The 13579-nt window shown below is 40.4% G+C and overlaps 1 protein-coding gene across 1 annotated transcript in view; it reads right to left on the bottom strand.

The window, feature by feature from the left end:
* The window catches only part of LIN9 (lin-9 DREAM MuvB core complex component), a 47723-nt gene extending 34418 nt beyond the window's left edge, over nt 1-13305 (bottom strand). The window contains exons 1-4 of the mRNA XM_054979166.1: nt 13227-13305; nt 8072-8104; nt 6255-6349; nt 4304-4408 (exon numbers count right to left, since the gene is read on the bottom strand). Coding sequence (XP_054835141.1) covers nt 4304-4408; nt 6255-6349; nt 8072-8104; nt 13227-13305 — 312 coding nt within the window. The remainder of the gene's footprint in view (nt 1-4303; nt 4409-6254; nt 6350-8071; nt 8105-13226) is intronic.
* Between the last annotated feature and the right edge of the window lie 274 nt (nt 13306-13579).

Here is a 13579-nt window from a genome sequence, read left to right as displayed (position 1 = left end):
ACTAAAAGTCAATTGAATTGGTTAGAAAAAATTGAGTTAATCAAATCAATAATTCTACCAACATTCCTATTTTTATTTCAAAGCCTTCCAATCAAAACAGGCCTAAATTACTTAAAATCTTGGCAAACTAAATTAAGTAAATTTCTTTGGTCAGATAAGAGACCAAGAATAAATTTCTATTCATTAACCAGACCTACCAAACTAGGGGGATTCAGCCTTCCAAACCTGAGTAAATACTATGAAGCAGATCAGATTAAAAATACCCTATTTTATAATTCATCTAGTAAAGACTAAGCATGGCTTCAAATAGAACAAACATATGCAAAGCCTAAATATTTACAGGAGATGATTTGGAATAAGCCAAAAGAAAGACCCAATGATATTTTAAACAACGCTTTTATGTTAACAACACTGCCAATATGGGACAAAATATGACTTTTTTAACCCCTGGCACCTCTCCAGTAATGACTTTTTTGAGACAAAAGTGGTTTCCTCCAGGCAAGACACTAGAATTTTAAAGGATATGGAGACTTGATAAGACCTACAGATTTTATGATATTTTCCACAAAGGCAAACTAAAGTCAAAATCCCAGCTTGAGCTGGAATATAAGATAGAGATTCCATGCTATCAGTATTATCAAATTACCTGCGGGACTGTCTCTTGCCATATGTATCCCGGAAAGCACTTAGATCTGCGGATAAACATCTGCTGGTGGTCCCTGGCCCCATGGAGGCTTGGGTGGCCTTGACCAGAGCCAGGGCTTTCTCAGTCCTGGCTCCCACCTGGTGGAACTCTCCATCTGTTGATATACAGGTCTGATAAGACCTATCTTTTCAGCGGGCCTGTAAGATGGAGATGTTTCACCAGGCATACGGTTGAGGCTATTTCTATGCTATCTGTTGAACCTTCCTTCCAGTCTCCAGTTAGAATGTTGCCCCCCACTTCCCTTCCCTCCCCCTTGTGTAGGTGGGGGGACTGTTGTGTTAATGAAGACTGTCATCTTGGGGACTGAAATCTGTATTTTATGATTGTATGTTTTTAGCTGGATTTTAACTTGTATCTTATTTTTGATGCAACCCACCCTGAGCCCGTTAGTGGGGAGGCTGGGATAAAAATTGAATAAAATAATAATAATAAAAATATGTAACTTAATATATAATACAGATATCAAGACTTTAATAGACAGACCCTTAACACCATTCAAAATTCTCATAAAAACAATTTATACAACTATTTAATATCTACAATTTACAAATTTTTGAATAAAAAATTATGGTCAACTGTAACTGCCACAACAAGCTTGGCAAAAAGACTGTGGGAGCACTATAAAGGAAGAACATTGGAATCATATCTAGTCATCTAATTTATTTACTTCCAAATCTGTAACTATTAAACTCCGTCCCAACCTATAAAATCTATACAAGATAGTATCTAACTCCATTAAACTCTATTATTGTAAGGCTAGCAAAGATTCTAGATGCTGGAAACATTGTGGACAAACAGGTATGTTCTTAGATGGTTGTTGGGGGTTTTCCGGGCTGTATTGCCGTGGTCTTGGCATTGTAGTTCCTGACGTTTCGCCAGCAGCTGTGGCTGGCATCTTCAGAGGTGTAGCACCAAAAGACTTTTGGTGCTACACCTCTGAAGATGCCAGCCACAGCTGCTGGCGAAACGTCAGGAACTACAATGCCAAGACCACAGCAATACAGCCCGGAAAACCCCCAACAACCATCGTTCTCCGGCCGTGAAAGCCTTCGACAATACATCGAGGTATGTTCTTATATTGTTGGTGGATGTGCCCAAAGATTCAAGTGTACTGGGAAAAAGTCATTACCACTATAGAAAAAATAATAGGCTATACAATGTAATCCTGAAACAATACTGTTGAATTTATGGAACAGAACCAATATACCTACTTATAGATTAGATCTTGTATCACTAATGCTAACAGCAGCTAAAACAACCATAGCTCAAAATTGGGAAAGTGACATAATACCTACTATTAGACATTGGATGTTAAAAGTTTGGGATCTCTTAATATCTGACAAAATAACAGATCAAATAGCTTCATCAGAAAATCCCAATTATCAATCTTTCTTTATGAAGATATGGCTCCCCTTTCTAAACCATATTACTAAGCATACCACTAAAGAGTATACTGTACCTAACAAATATATCGACTTCTGTCTTTATTAATTATTTATGATCTGTGACTATGTCCATTATCTAACCTACATATATGGTGCTCATGTTTGGAATCCTGTTATTGTTGAGTTATTGTTGTTTTATTATTGTTAAAAATATTAAAATAAAAAATTATATAAAATACTATCTGGAAGTGTATTTTAAGAATGGCAACACAATTTAATGTATATATATATATATATATGTATGTATGTGTGTGTGTGTGCGCACACACACACACACACATTAAACTGTATTGCCATTCTTAAAATACATTTCCAGATATAATAGTATAAAAGTATAGGCTTGGTACTGGGGTTGAAGACTACCAAGTAATCAGAGCTACTGACAGTTCCCTGCTGCTAAAATTGCTTAATCAGGATTTCCCTCCCCTATTAAAGTTCAGGAAAATCAAATACTTTGTTTTGTTTTCTATTATTGCTTATCTCCTAAATCTGGAGCTGCACTGGCAAGGGTTGAAAGTTCCATCGTCATAACTGACTCATGGGAACCCCTGACGAGGTTTTTCAAGGACAGACTAACAGAGAAGGTTTGCCATTGCCTGCCTCAGCGACCCTTGTCTTCTTTAGAGGTCTTCCATCCAATTACTAACCAAGGCTGACCTTGTTTAGCTTCCGAGATCGAATGAGATCAGGATTGCCTGGGCTATCCATGTCAGGGTGGAGCTGCATTCCTCCCACCAAAAAAAAATTGTGCTAAGTAATCAGATCTTGACATGTTCTGCTCAGCTGTGTGCCCTGGTTTGCAGCTCCACTAGTGCGCTCATTCCTGCTCTGCATGGCTGATTCCACGGGAATGCAGAATTAACATGCCCAGTTTCTTGACTGGTCTTGTGCCTTAGCCATGTGAGAGGATTATTAAAACTAAACAGATGCCTCACTTCAATAGAAGTCATAATTTTGTATAGGACAGCTAACTACAGGCTACTAGTTTGTTACGGTTTATTTGTTAGATTTTTGTAGCTGTTGATGCTTACCAAACTTGAGCCTTCAGGGCATGCCTACTGAATCCCCCCACCATTTTCACTTTGTTGTAGTTTGTAAAATGGTTAGTCATTTTATTCATTGTTGTTATTAAATATGTTTGTTTTCTTTACTATATTCATTATCCATTTCTTCTATTGACTTCAGTGGGAAACCCATTTCTAGTTACCTGCCCCCCACAATACTAGACAAAATTTTCAGGGATTAGATCCTTCACTTAAGGAATCCTCCATAACAAATTTCAAGAAGATAGGAAAATGTGTTTTTCTTTTATAAGCAATCAAATTTTTCACTTTGTATGTTGAAGATGTTTGGTAACCCAAGAAAGCAGGTATTGGTTTCCATAATATTACAAGGGGATACTTTTCCTTCGTGGCTGCTTTAAAGAAGCAATAAAGATGCTGAGAGGTTGGTCAGATCTATCCTTATCACTGACCTACTGAATCTCATTTAGTTTGGCCTGAATGTCTGTCTCTCATGTTATTGGCTACAATGTACACAACATTAAGTTGGCACAGCAGATACTACTGCCTATCTCAGGGGAACGTGAGTAGGAAAGAGTGTGGTATTTGCTTCAGTCATCCAGTTTTCAAACCTAGCTGTATGCCAGCAAGCAAAGTATTTTTTCCTTTGCCTAGTAGGTGCAGACCCAGAGACAGGGGACTAGCAAACAGAAGCCACCACTGTTTAAACAGAATCAAATTAAAATTTGTGAGTCAGTCATGCAGTTGTCAGTTGTCACACTATGTACTAAACAGACCACTGAGTGTCAGCTTCTTGGTGACATGATCTGTATGTAACTGCACAAATGACAAATGTTCTTGTCAGTTACAAGGCTTGGATACAACTATCTGAGATTTCCCCCTTCCTGCTACAGTCAAAAATGCCCCCTCTCAAAATGCTGTTCCTGGGGGACAAGCCAACATCTGCACTTCACTTCTTTTCTCTGACCCCCTTGAACTCTAAACCAAATAGCCAGATTCTGGAATAATGTCCAGATCCACATATTTCTGAATATTACAAACTGATCTTAATTGAGTGGTTTTGGTTCATTTCTTGGTAAGTTTTAGCCTAGCTATGAAAGAATTTAAACAAGTTTTATACATAAGCAGACCTGTGGAACCATTGCAACCCTCTGATTTCTTTTAGGTGATCTTGTACTTATTTGCCTTTCTTCTTCTTCACAAAAGGAACGACTTCGTTTTGAGCTTCTGAAGGGCTAGAATAAACAAATAAAAAACAAGACTTGTTTCAACATAGCAAACACCTAGAGAGTACTTCCTTTCCTACTGTTTGCTTTGATATAAGTAACACAATTTAGGCTCAGAAACCATTATTTTGCCTCTTATCACAATCCTTTAAAAAGTAACGGCAAAGAGGTTGTTATGACCCTTTACTTCCTCTTGCTTTTACTCTTTCCCTTAACCCCTCTGGGTAGATTGCTGCCACCAGGAATATTATATTCCAAGATATTTTATTTAAATTTTCCCTTTGGTAATGTGCCTAAGTGTCAGGCTCCTTCGTGGTTCTATGTGGCCCTGAGGATAGGACTGGGATATAGTAATGACAGCTACTCTGGGATATAACAAAAACAAAATAAACTTCTATTTTTTCAAGAAGCGTATCGATTTCATAAAAGTAGTTCTCGGTTCTTAAAGTTACTTCCTATATACTCATTCACACAGATCTCTTCTAAGGCTTCACACACAGTTAGCCTCTTTCTCTGACTCAATATTTCTCACAGATGTGCTTAAAGTCACTCAGGCTGCACACAGCTTGCCTGCTTTCCTCTGACTCTATATTCACAGAAATATTAAACCTGCTCAGGCAGCACACAGCTGGCCTCTCTTTCCCTGACTGAGTGTTCTTTCACAAACATGCTCAGTTCAGGTTCCACACAGGTTATATTTCTCTCATAAATACTTCAATATACTCAGGCAGCACACAGCTGCTTTCTTCAGACTTCCTGTTCTTTTTCTCCCCTCTCAGTCTAAAACTCCATTCACTCTGCCCACACTCTTAGTCATCAACCAATCATATCGCTCACTCATCCCTCTCTCAACCCCTCTTCACCTATCTCACACCAAGCATTTAAAGACACATGCACACATTTACTTGAAATCATTACAGAGGTGGATCCAAAAGATCATTCATTCATTCATTTATTTCCATTTATATTTTGCCCTCCCCACACCAGCAGGTACATGTGAAATGTATATTTTAAAAGGGTATTTTAGAATCTTTCTCATGCTGTTATTTTTTATTCAATGGGGAGATGGATTTATGTCCCTTTGTTCTACTATATGTAGCACTGAAGGTAGCTAACAACTGCTAAAATGCTTACAAAAATTTCCCTGGTTACAACCATGCCTTGATCATTCCTAAAGAAGCTACCTGGATCCTGGCCAAATAATTTAAGAATAAATTACAACATTAAAGAAAATACAATGTGATACAGGTTCAAATTATAACCATCACATATGCTAACGTAAGTAATTTATCAGTTACATGGTAATGAGCTTATCAATTCTTTTTCTACCTATATAACAGGGCAATCGGAAGCAGAATTACTCCAGTTTAAGCCTGCAGATTTTAAAGGGCTTAGACCTAAATAACTCTTCCATAGGTTTGTATTGTAAGATTTCCAATGGCTTTTGCTATTTTGGACAATTGCTTTATCTGAGTGTTTAATGAAAAAAACACTCTGGGTGGGAAAAAAGTCTTTTTTAAATTGTTCTAAACTGGAGCAGAAAAACAAAGCATAGAAAGTATATCCGAAGACACAAAATAAGAGGATCATTTACCCTAATCTTGTGCATGTTTTCTGACAAGTTCTAGTGAGTTCAGTGGGGCTTACGCTGAAGAAAGTACACATAGGACTGAAGTTTTAGCTTTGATTATAATGTTAGAACTTGAGATATATAGAAATAGTTTTGAAAACACTACCAGTAGTATATGCTCAAAAATCCAAAACATAAAAATGCCAAATGAAAGCAAGTATGGATCGTTGGAAGTTTTCAGCAATCTTCGGGTAGTCACTAGCATAGGTCAATGTAACCCCTTACCATTTCTACAGCAGTTCCTGCATTCTTGCCTTTCCAAATGGGTGTTTTCTGCAAAGAAGTGAACTTTTCATTCCATGTGTTGGATAAGCTTCCCTCTGTTATGAACAAGTCATGTATAATAAATACAGTTGTTTCCACAGATGTAAAATAAGCAGAAAGATCATTGAAAAATCAATTACAAATGGAAAATAAGATTTTATAATATTAATACTGTAACTCTATTTTTGTCTGCTGCAGTCATATGTAAAGTGGAGCATTAGGATAGGTTTATTTTCAAAGCAAAATGGCACATGGGTAAGGGAAACTAAACCTTCTCTGTACCTGTCACCCAGTTCTCTTCTCTTCCCCCATATATTTTTCTCCTCGCAGAAATTTTCAGCTGATATCAGAGCTTGGCTGATAAAAACAAGCACCTGTGAGATGATTCTTGGATTGAGGGTGGGGGGCAAGATTTAGCAATCTTCATTTGCACGTTCTTTTACTATAAAATCTCTTTTCTGAACCTTCACATCTCTACTTATGTGTATGAAAACTGCATGTAACCACCAAGTAGGGATGTGTGAATTGGGTTTCCGATTTGGGTAAAACACCCAAATCGGACCTGATTTGCAAAGATTCAGAAAACCTGAATCTAAGCATCCCAAAGTGATTCATATCGCTTCAGGAAGCTTCAGGACAAAATGCCCCTTTCCGTGCCGCTGTGCAGCAGCAGGGAAAGGGGCATTTAAACTGCAGATCAGCTGGTTCCCCCACGACCCAGATGGAGTTTACAGGGCTGTTTTGCCGCTGCTTGCATTGCCAGCGGTGGTGAAAGCGCCCTTCCATGCTCCACCTGGGTCACGTGTGCGTGTGTGTGTGTGTGTTTCCCCCATGACCCAGATGTAGTTTAAAGGGCAGTTTCACCGCCACTTGCACTGCAAGCAGTGCCAAAAGCACCATTCAGTTCTCCACCTGGGTCACGGGGGATTCCCCCTGCAACCCAGATGGAGTTTAAATGGCCCACCGCAAGCCCCGCCAAGCAGCTGATCTGCGCTGGTGGGGTTTGAACTCCCCCCACCGCTTATTTCACCCAATGGGAGGGGAAGGAGGGGGTTCCCTCCTCCCCTCCCATCAAGTGAAATAAGCGGGGGGGGGGGGAGGTTAGTTTGTTGGTGTGCTCCGAGAGCCAGTTTGGTGTTAAGAGCACGGAAATCTAATCTGGAGAACCAGGTCTGATTCCTCACTCCTCCTCCACTTGAAGCTAGCTGGGTGACCTAGGGTCACTCACAGCTTCTAGCTCTCTCAGCCCCACCCACCTCACAGGGTGTTTTGTTGTGAGGATAATAATAACATACTTTGTAAACCGCTCTGAGTGGGTGTTAAGTCACCCTGAAAGGCAGTATATAAATTGAATGTTGTTGTAGTTATCGTCGTCGTTGTCATCATCATCTTTACATAGCACACCGAAGCGGGTCAAACAAGGGATTCCCGAAGCAGCTCATCGCTTTGGAAATCCCTTATTTCTAACACTTTTTTCTGCTTCAGGTTTCCAAAGCAGGAAACCCGAATTTTTTTTTGCACACCCCTACCACCAAGTCTAAGTATTTCATTGCAGGCATGTTGTGAAATAAACCTGCACATTTATTATGCATTACACCCAAGTAGTATGCTCGTCACAAGCCATTTGGCGACACAGATTTCTTTTTCTCTAACCTCTCCTGAATCAGAGGTTCAGCTGACCTTACTTTTCTATTTATGGAATGAGCTGTTAAAGTTCATTCACATTTGTGACTATCACTTTCAAGATTGCTACAGCCTAAGGAATAAACATGTCTTACCTTTCAAGCTCACCAGGGCTTTTGCTGATGAACCTGCAATTAGTAACATAAACTCAATACAAATTGAAATATGTTTCACAGTAGATTTATAGATGGCAATACTCCTGTCTCAGATATCCAACTTATTTCTCTGCATTAGTAAGGAACCAGTAAGAACATATCCATGCTACAAAGCTAAACCTGCTTAACTATCATGGTTCCCAACCTAGGAAGATTCATTCCAGAAATTTCTAATTCTATGAAGGACCACTATTTTCTTTTTTAAAAAAACATTAGTGCCTTCACAAAGCTACACTTTATCAGGTGATGTCACGACACTTAAACCAAAGTAAAAATGGGAGCTGTATCAGTTTATAACAGCAAGAGCAATTAAGAGTTCTGTGGCACCCTAAAGACTAATAAATGTATTAAAGGTAAAGGTGCAAGCACCGAGTCATTACTGACCCATGGGGGGACGTCGCACCATGACATTTTCTTGGCAGACTTTTTACGGGGTGGTTTGCCATTGCCTTCCCCAGTCATCTACACTTTACCCCCAGGAAACTGGGTACTCATTTTACCGACCTCAGAAGGAGGGAAGGCTGAGTCAACCTTGAGCCAGCTACCTGAATCTGGCTTCCGCCGGGATCGAACTCAGGTCGTGAGCAGAGCTTGGGCTGCAGTACTGCCGCTTACCACTCTGCGCTACGGGGCTCTTCAATAAATATATTACTTGCTAGCAAACCTGAATTAAGTACAACTTAATTTTGAGTAAGCATGCACAGAACTATGCTACTAGTCTAGATTTTTAGTATAATCCAATTCAAAATTAAGTATCGTTAGTGCAAGTTAATGCCAATGCAATCTTCTCCAAGCTGATGTCACAGGAGGCTTTGAAGCTTTCAGTAAGATGTAAGAACACGATGATGTTCTTGCAAAATTTTTGTTTACAAAGGCATAAATAGTTCTTTCTGCAAAAGTACAGTCAATAGGAAGTCAATAACAGCTGTGTCAAAATATTTCCAATAACAGACACAATCATCCAATTTTTAAAGTAGAGGGGGGTTTCCCCCAACGTGGTATCAGTTTTTGCATAGTGGAGGATGAAAGATAAAAACACTTTTCATCCACTGCTTGAACCCCAAAGTAAGTATTTAGGTCATATGTTCATCAGTCCTCCCAGTCAGTTTGCTCTGATATCACTCAAGCAGCACCAGTTTGAGAGAAGTAACAAACATTACATCATTAACATAAACAAATTGCAAAGAGAAAAAATATCAGTGGAGACAATATATTAGGCTGCTCTAACTTACAACAGAAGAGGCACTATAACAAACTATGTTATAACCTCTTCCCCTCCCTCACTAATTTTCTGGAAACTTTAGTGAGTTGCCGAAAGATGATGTTTTAAAGCTTTATATGGATACTGATGTTCGCAGAATGAACACACAGAGCAAGAAATTACATTGACAAAAGGAAAAGATAAATCTGGTGATATTTCTAGAAGTATGAACCTACTATGATGACAAACATTGATTTGTGGGTATGTTCTTGACTGTCTACTTAGGTAAATTGGAGTTTGGTATATTCCATTAGATCTGGAAGTGAGCAGTAAATTTAAGGAATATAAAGAGAAAAGTACACTACTTCCCTGTGTTTATCTAAGCCTTCTCAATAGATTTTGTCACACTGACATAGCTGCTTTAAAAACAAAAGGAACAGATTTCACACAAAGTTAATAACCAGCCAATACTATTGGTAACCTATGCAAGACACGACTATATGGACAGGATCAAGGTAAGGGCTAGGCATTGGAGTGGTTAGAAGAGATCTGGTCAACCTAACCTACCGAAAATAAAATGTAATGTTAAAGAACTTTTAATCCGTTCGCTTTGTTAGAACAAAAAGATGATTAAATTATCAACAGGTTTGATACTTTTACTAATTATTAAAAATTAGCAGCTGACCAATTCTTTGGAAGAAGTCAAATCACAAGGAGTATTTCCTGGTTCCAGAAACAAGCAAGATAGAGTCATGGTAGTTGTAAGCAGTGTATTTCTGTTTTGACGCCTGCAGTTACAGGTTGTCACTAGGAGAAACTTCACCATTCTGCCAACTTTTGTCTGGACTGCTAAACATCTGGGGCAAGAAGACTTCCTGGTTGTACTAACACATTACACCATAATGTAATCAATCAATAAACTTCTAACTACCATAGTGACATTTTTGGCTTTGTGGACTATTTGACCATGGTCAATTGACAATATTTGACAGGTCACCCTAAGTGCGCCATCAATGAAGCACCATGTTGCACAGAACAACAGCATACAGAAGTGCTGCTCAAATTGTATTAATATGCAGCTAGCCAATGCCACAGCATGTCAAATCTAATTGAAAGAGAGTAGCAGCAGCAAAAAAAAAAGGCAACTCTGTAGAGGCAACTCTGTAGAACATAGCACTCTGCAACCTACCCAAGAATCATGACTCATGGATTCAAGAACATTGGCCTAGGAAAATGACACAGCTAGTTTTCACAGTCATCAGTGCTGGAGCAACAATAGTTCTTGGCCTACAGAATCAACACTTACAAGATCTGACTACTAGGTTATTATCCTAGGCTACTTTCTGAATGACCTTCCTAATTTCAGTAAATTAGTATCTACTTGGCAGTCACCTTTGGCATATGAGGTTGATGATGTATGTTTACGGCATACATCTCCCCCATCTCAGAGTACAATATATGGTGTCCCCTCCACTATTTTATTCTCACAATAATCTTGTGAGACAAAGACAAAAACTTCAACTAATCCAAAGTCACACTCAGTGCTATCCTATGTAGGGTTGCTCCATTCAAGGACCATTGTGGGCTCAGATTGGAATAACACTGCATAACACTGCACTGGAATAACACTGAGCCCATTGTGGGCTCAGATTGGAATAACACTCTCAGTGCTATCCTATGTAGAGTCGCTCCATTTTAGGACCATCGTGGGCTCAGACTGGAATAACACTGCATAGGATTGTTAGTGTGCTTCATGAGACAAAGGATTTGAACCCAGATCACCCCAATCCCAGTACAATACTAATCCCTACAAAACAGTTTTAATTTTACAATGTGTTTTTTTGTTAAGCATGCTAAGAGTATATTCAAATCTTTACCATACAAGCGGTTATTCCCAATGGCCAAAGTGTACCACCATAAAGTCTGTTACGTATATTGTAAACTGAAATTATTTTTATCATAATTTCAGGTGAGGAGCTGTCTTGGTCTGCAGAACAGTAAGATTTGAGTCCAGTAGCACTCTAAAGACCAATACAACTTTCAGGGTAAAAGTTTTCGCGAGTCAAAGCTTGAAGAAGAAAGCATTGACTCCTGAAAGCTTATACCCTGAAAATCTTGTTGGTCTTTAAGGCGCTGCTACTGGACTTGAATCTTGCTATTTCTATCACGTGGCAGTATGTTTTCACCCCTGATCTGATAATAATTTTTAAATTTTTAAATATGTATTTTAGAATTATTTTAATTTGCTTTTTGTATTTCTACAGATTACATACAAATACTTCCCAAGCCATTCATAATTTGCACAAAGTGCTCTTTTAGTCTCTTACATATACCTCTGTTTTGTGTAGCTTAGACTGTAAGTCTAAGGGTGTAGTATGTATACACTTTGCATTCCGGTACATGAATTTGGCTATTATGCTAATAACTCCTATTCAAATACACAGAAAGCAAGAATTTATCAGTTATACCCATCTCTTTGTATTCAAAATTCTGTAATGTAAAGTGTGTATGCTTTGAAATCTACATGATGCTTCCCCATGCTCAACACAAGGTATGGGCTTGAATCCTGCCTAGATTTCAGCAGGTGCAAGGGCCCCCCCTCCCACAAGAGACCTCAAATTCTCCTCAAGTTATTCCGGAGGGTTCCTTGTTCCCCAGCAACAGCATTTGGGGCTACCAAGTGGAGGGAAGAATCAACTAAAATCACACCTCCCCTTATGCCCACGGAAATCTAGACAATCTGAACCATTGTGTACAAGTTGCCCCAGTGTTCTTATTCCTCAGAAAGTTTACATTAATATGCACCATGGTTCAGTCTGTATCTTCTCTCAGTACTCTCTCTTTTTTATGTAAACAAAACAAGTCAAGAAAGTCCTACCTCGTATCAGAGGTAGGTTTCTTTGGTAGATACTCCACAGAAATTATGTTCTTTATCTACACTGTATTTTCTTGGTTGGACGCACAATATGAGCTACTCTGTCCTGTATTCTTTGCTCAACAATGGAATATACTGTACCATAACATTGCTCATATTCTGCCAAAATGCTTCTCCAAATTTAATAACCCCAAAGCCATGCTACACCCTTTGATTCTATACTCAGAAGTATTAAAATGTATTAAAACACTTTACATATACACAAGAGGGGAGGGAGTAAGGCATTGTCTTTTGTAGCTCTTTAACCATCGTATGGATGTGAACCAGATAGTTAAAAATAAAGCTTTATTTATATATAAGAAAAATCTTTCCTAAGCAGCATCATGCTTCTTACTGTAGAAAACAGGGAACATGAGATCCCTAAATTTATCGAAGGTATATGTCACGCCAACCCCAGGTGCGGGATACCCAAGACAGGACATGGCTTACACTGCACTGTCTCCAGCCTCTCTGCGATGTAAAGGTGCGATGTCAGTGCCTCCCAGTGCCCTAAACAACACACAAAGCTGCTCTGCCAGGCAAGCTTGATAAGGCGTGTCATGCTCCTTGCCCAGCAGTGTCGCTGCCCGGCCTGTGGTAGGTCTAGGGGTGCCGGGCGCGGCTCACCCCCCGATAGGGAAAAGGCGAGGTTATATAACAGCGGCTTCCGGCCCTGCTTTGTCGGCGTGCCCAAGAGGGGAGCTCGAGAGGCCGGCTGTCGGGGAACGCACTGGAGACCGCAACTAGGCCGGGTTGGGGACTGAGGGAGGAGACTGTGGCTCCGGCCCCGCACAGCTCCGGCACTCATAACAGCAGCGACAGCACCAGCAGGCGACAGCGTAAACAGCAAACGCTACCGCAGCAGCAGCTCGAGAAAAGGGGGCAGGCTGGAGGTCCCGTGCCGGGAACCGCTCTTCTAAGAGAGGCGGCACAAGGTGGACCGGCAGCGGGGCAGTCAAGGGGCACAGGTCGCTACTCACTCTCGTCAGGCAGCTGATCCAACTCCGCCATCTTGAAGGAGCCGCGCCGCTTTTTCAAAGGCTGCCTGTCGCGGTGCATTGTGGGCAAAGGAGATTCAGTCCTCCAGCTTGCCTGACTGGCGAACGGCGAGGCTGCCTGGGCTCCGTCAGGGCGGGGGAGGGAGTTTGCCAGGCTCGCGCGCGCTGCTTCGCCACCGGCGGGTGGGATTAGGAGGGCTCAGGTAGAGCTGGTGTCCGCTTGGTCGGGGGACGGCGGGAAGGGGCTGAGCAGAGGCGGGGGAAGCACCTGGTGGGTGACTCCGCCTGGCAGGTTGAGGGGAAAGTGAGACTCCAATACTTGCTGCTGTGGTGTA

This window comes from Eublepharis macularius, chromosome 1, assembly GCF_028583425.1.
Source record: "Eublepharis macularius isolate TG4126 chromosome 1, MPM_Emac_v1.0, whole genome shotgun sequence".
NCBI classification, from domain to species: Eukaryota; Metazoa; Chordata; class Lepidosauria; order Squamata; family Eublepharidae; genus Eublepharis; species Eublepharis macularius.
This window is presented reverse-complemented; position numbering and strand designations above follow the sequence as displayed.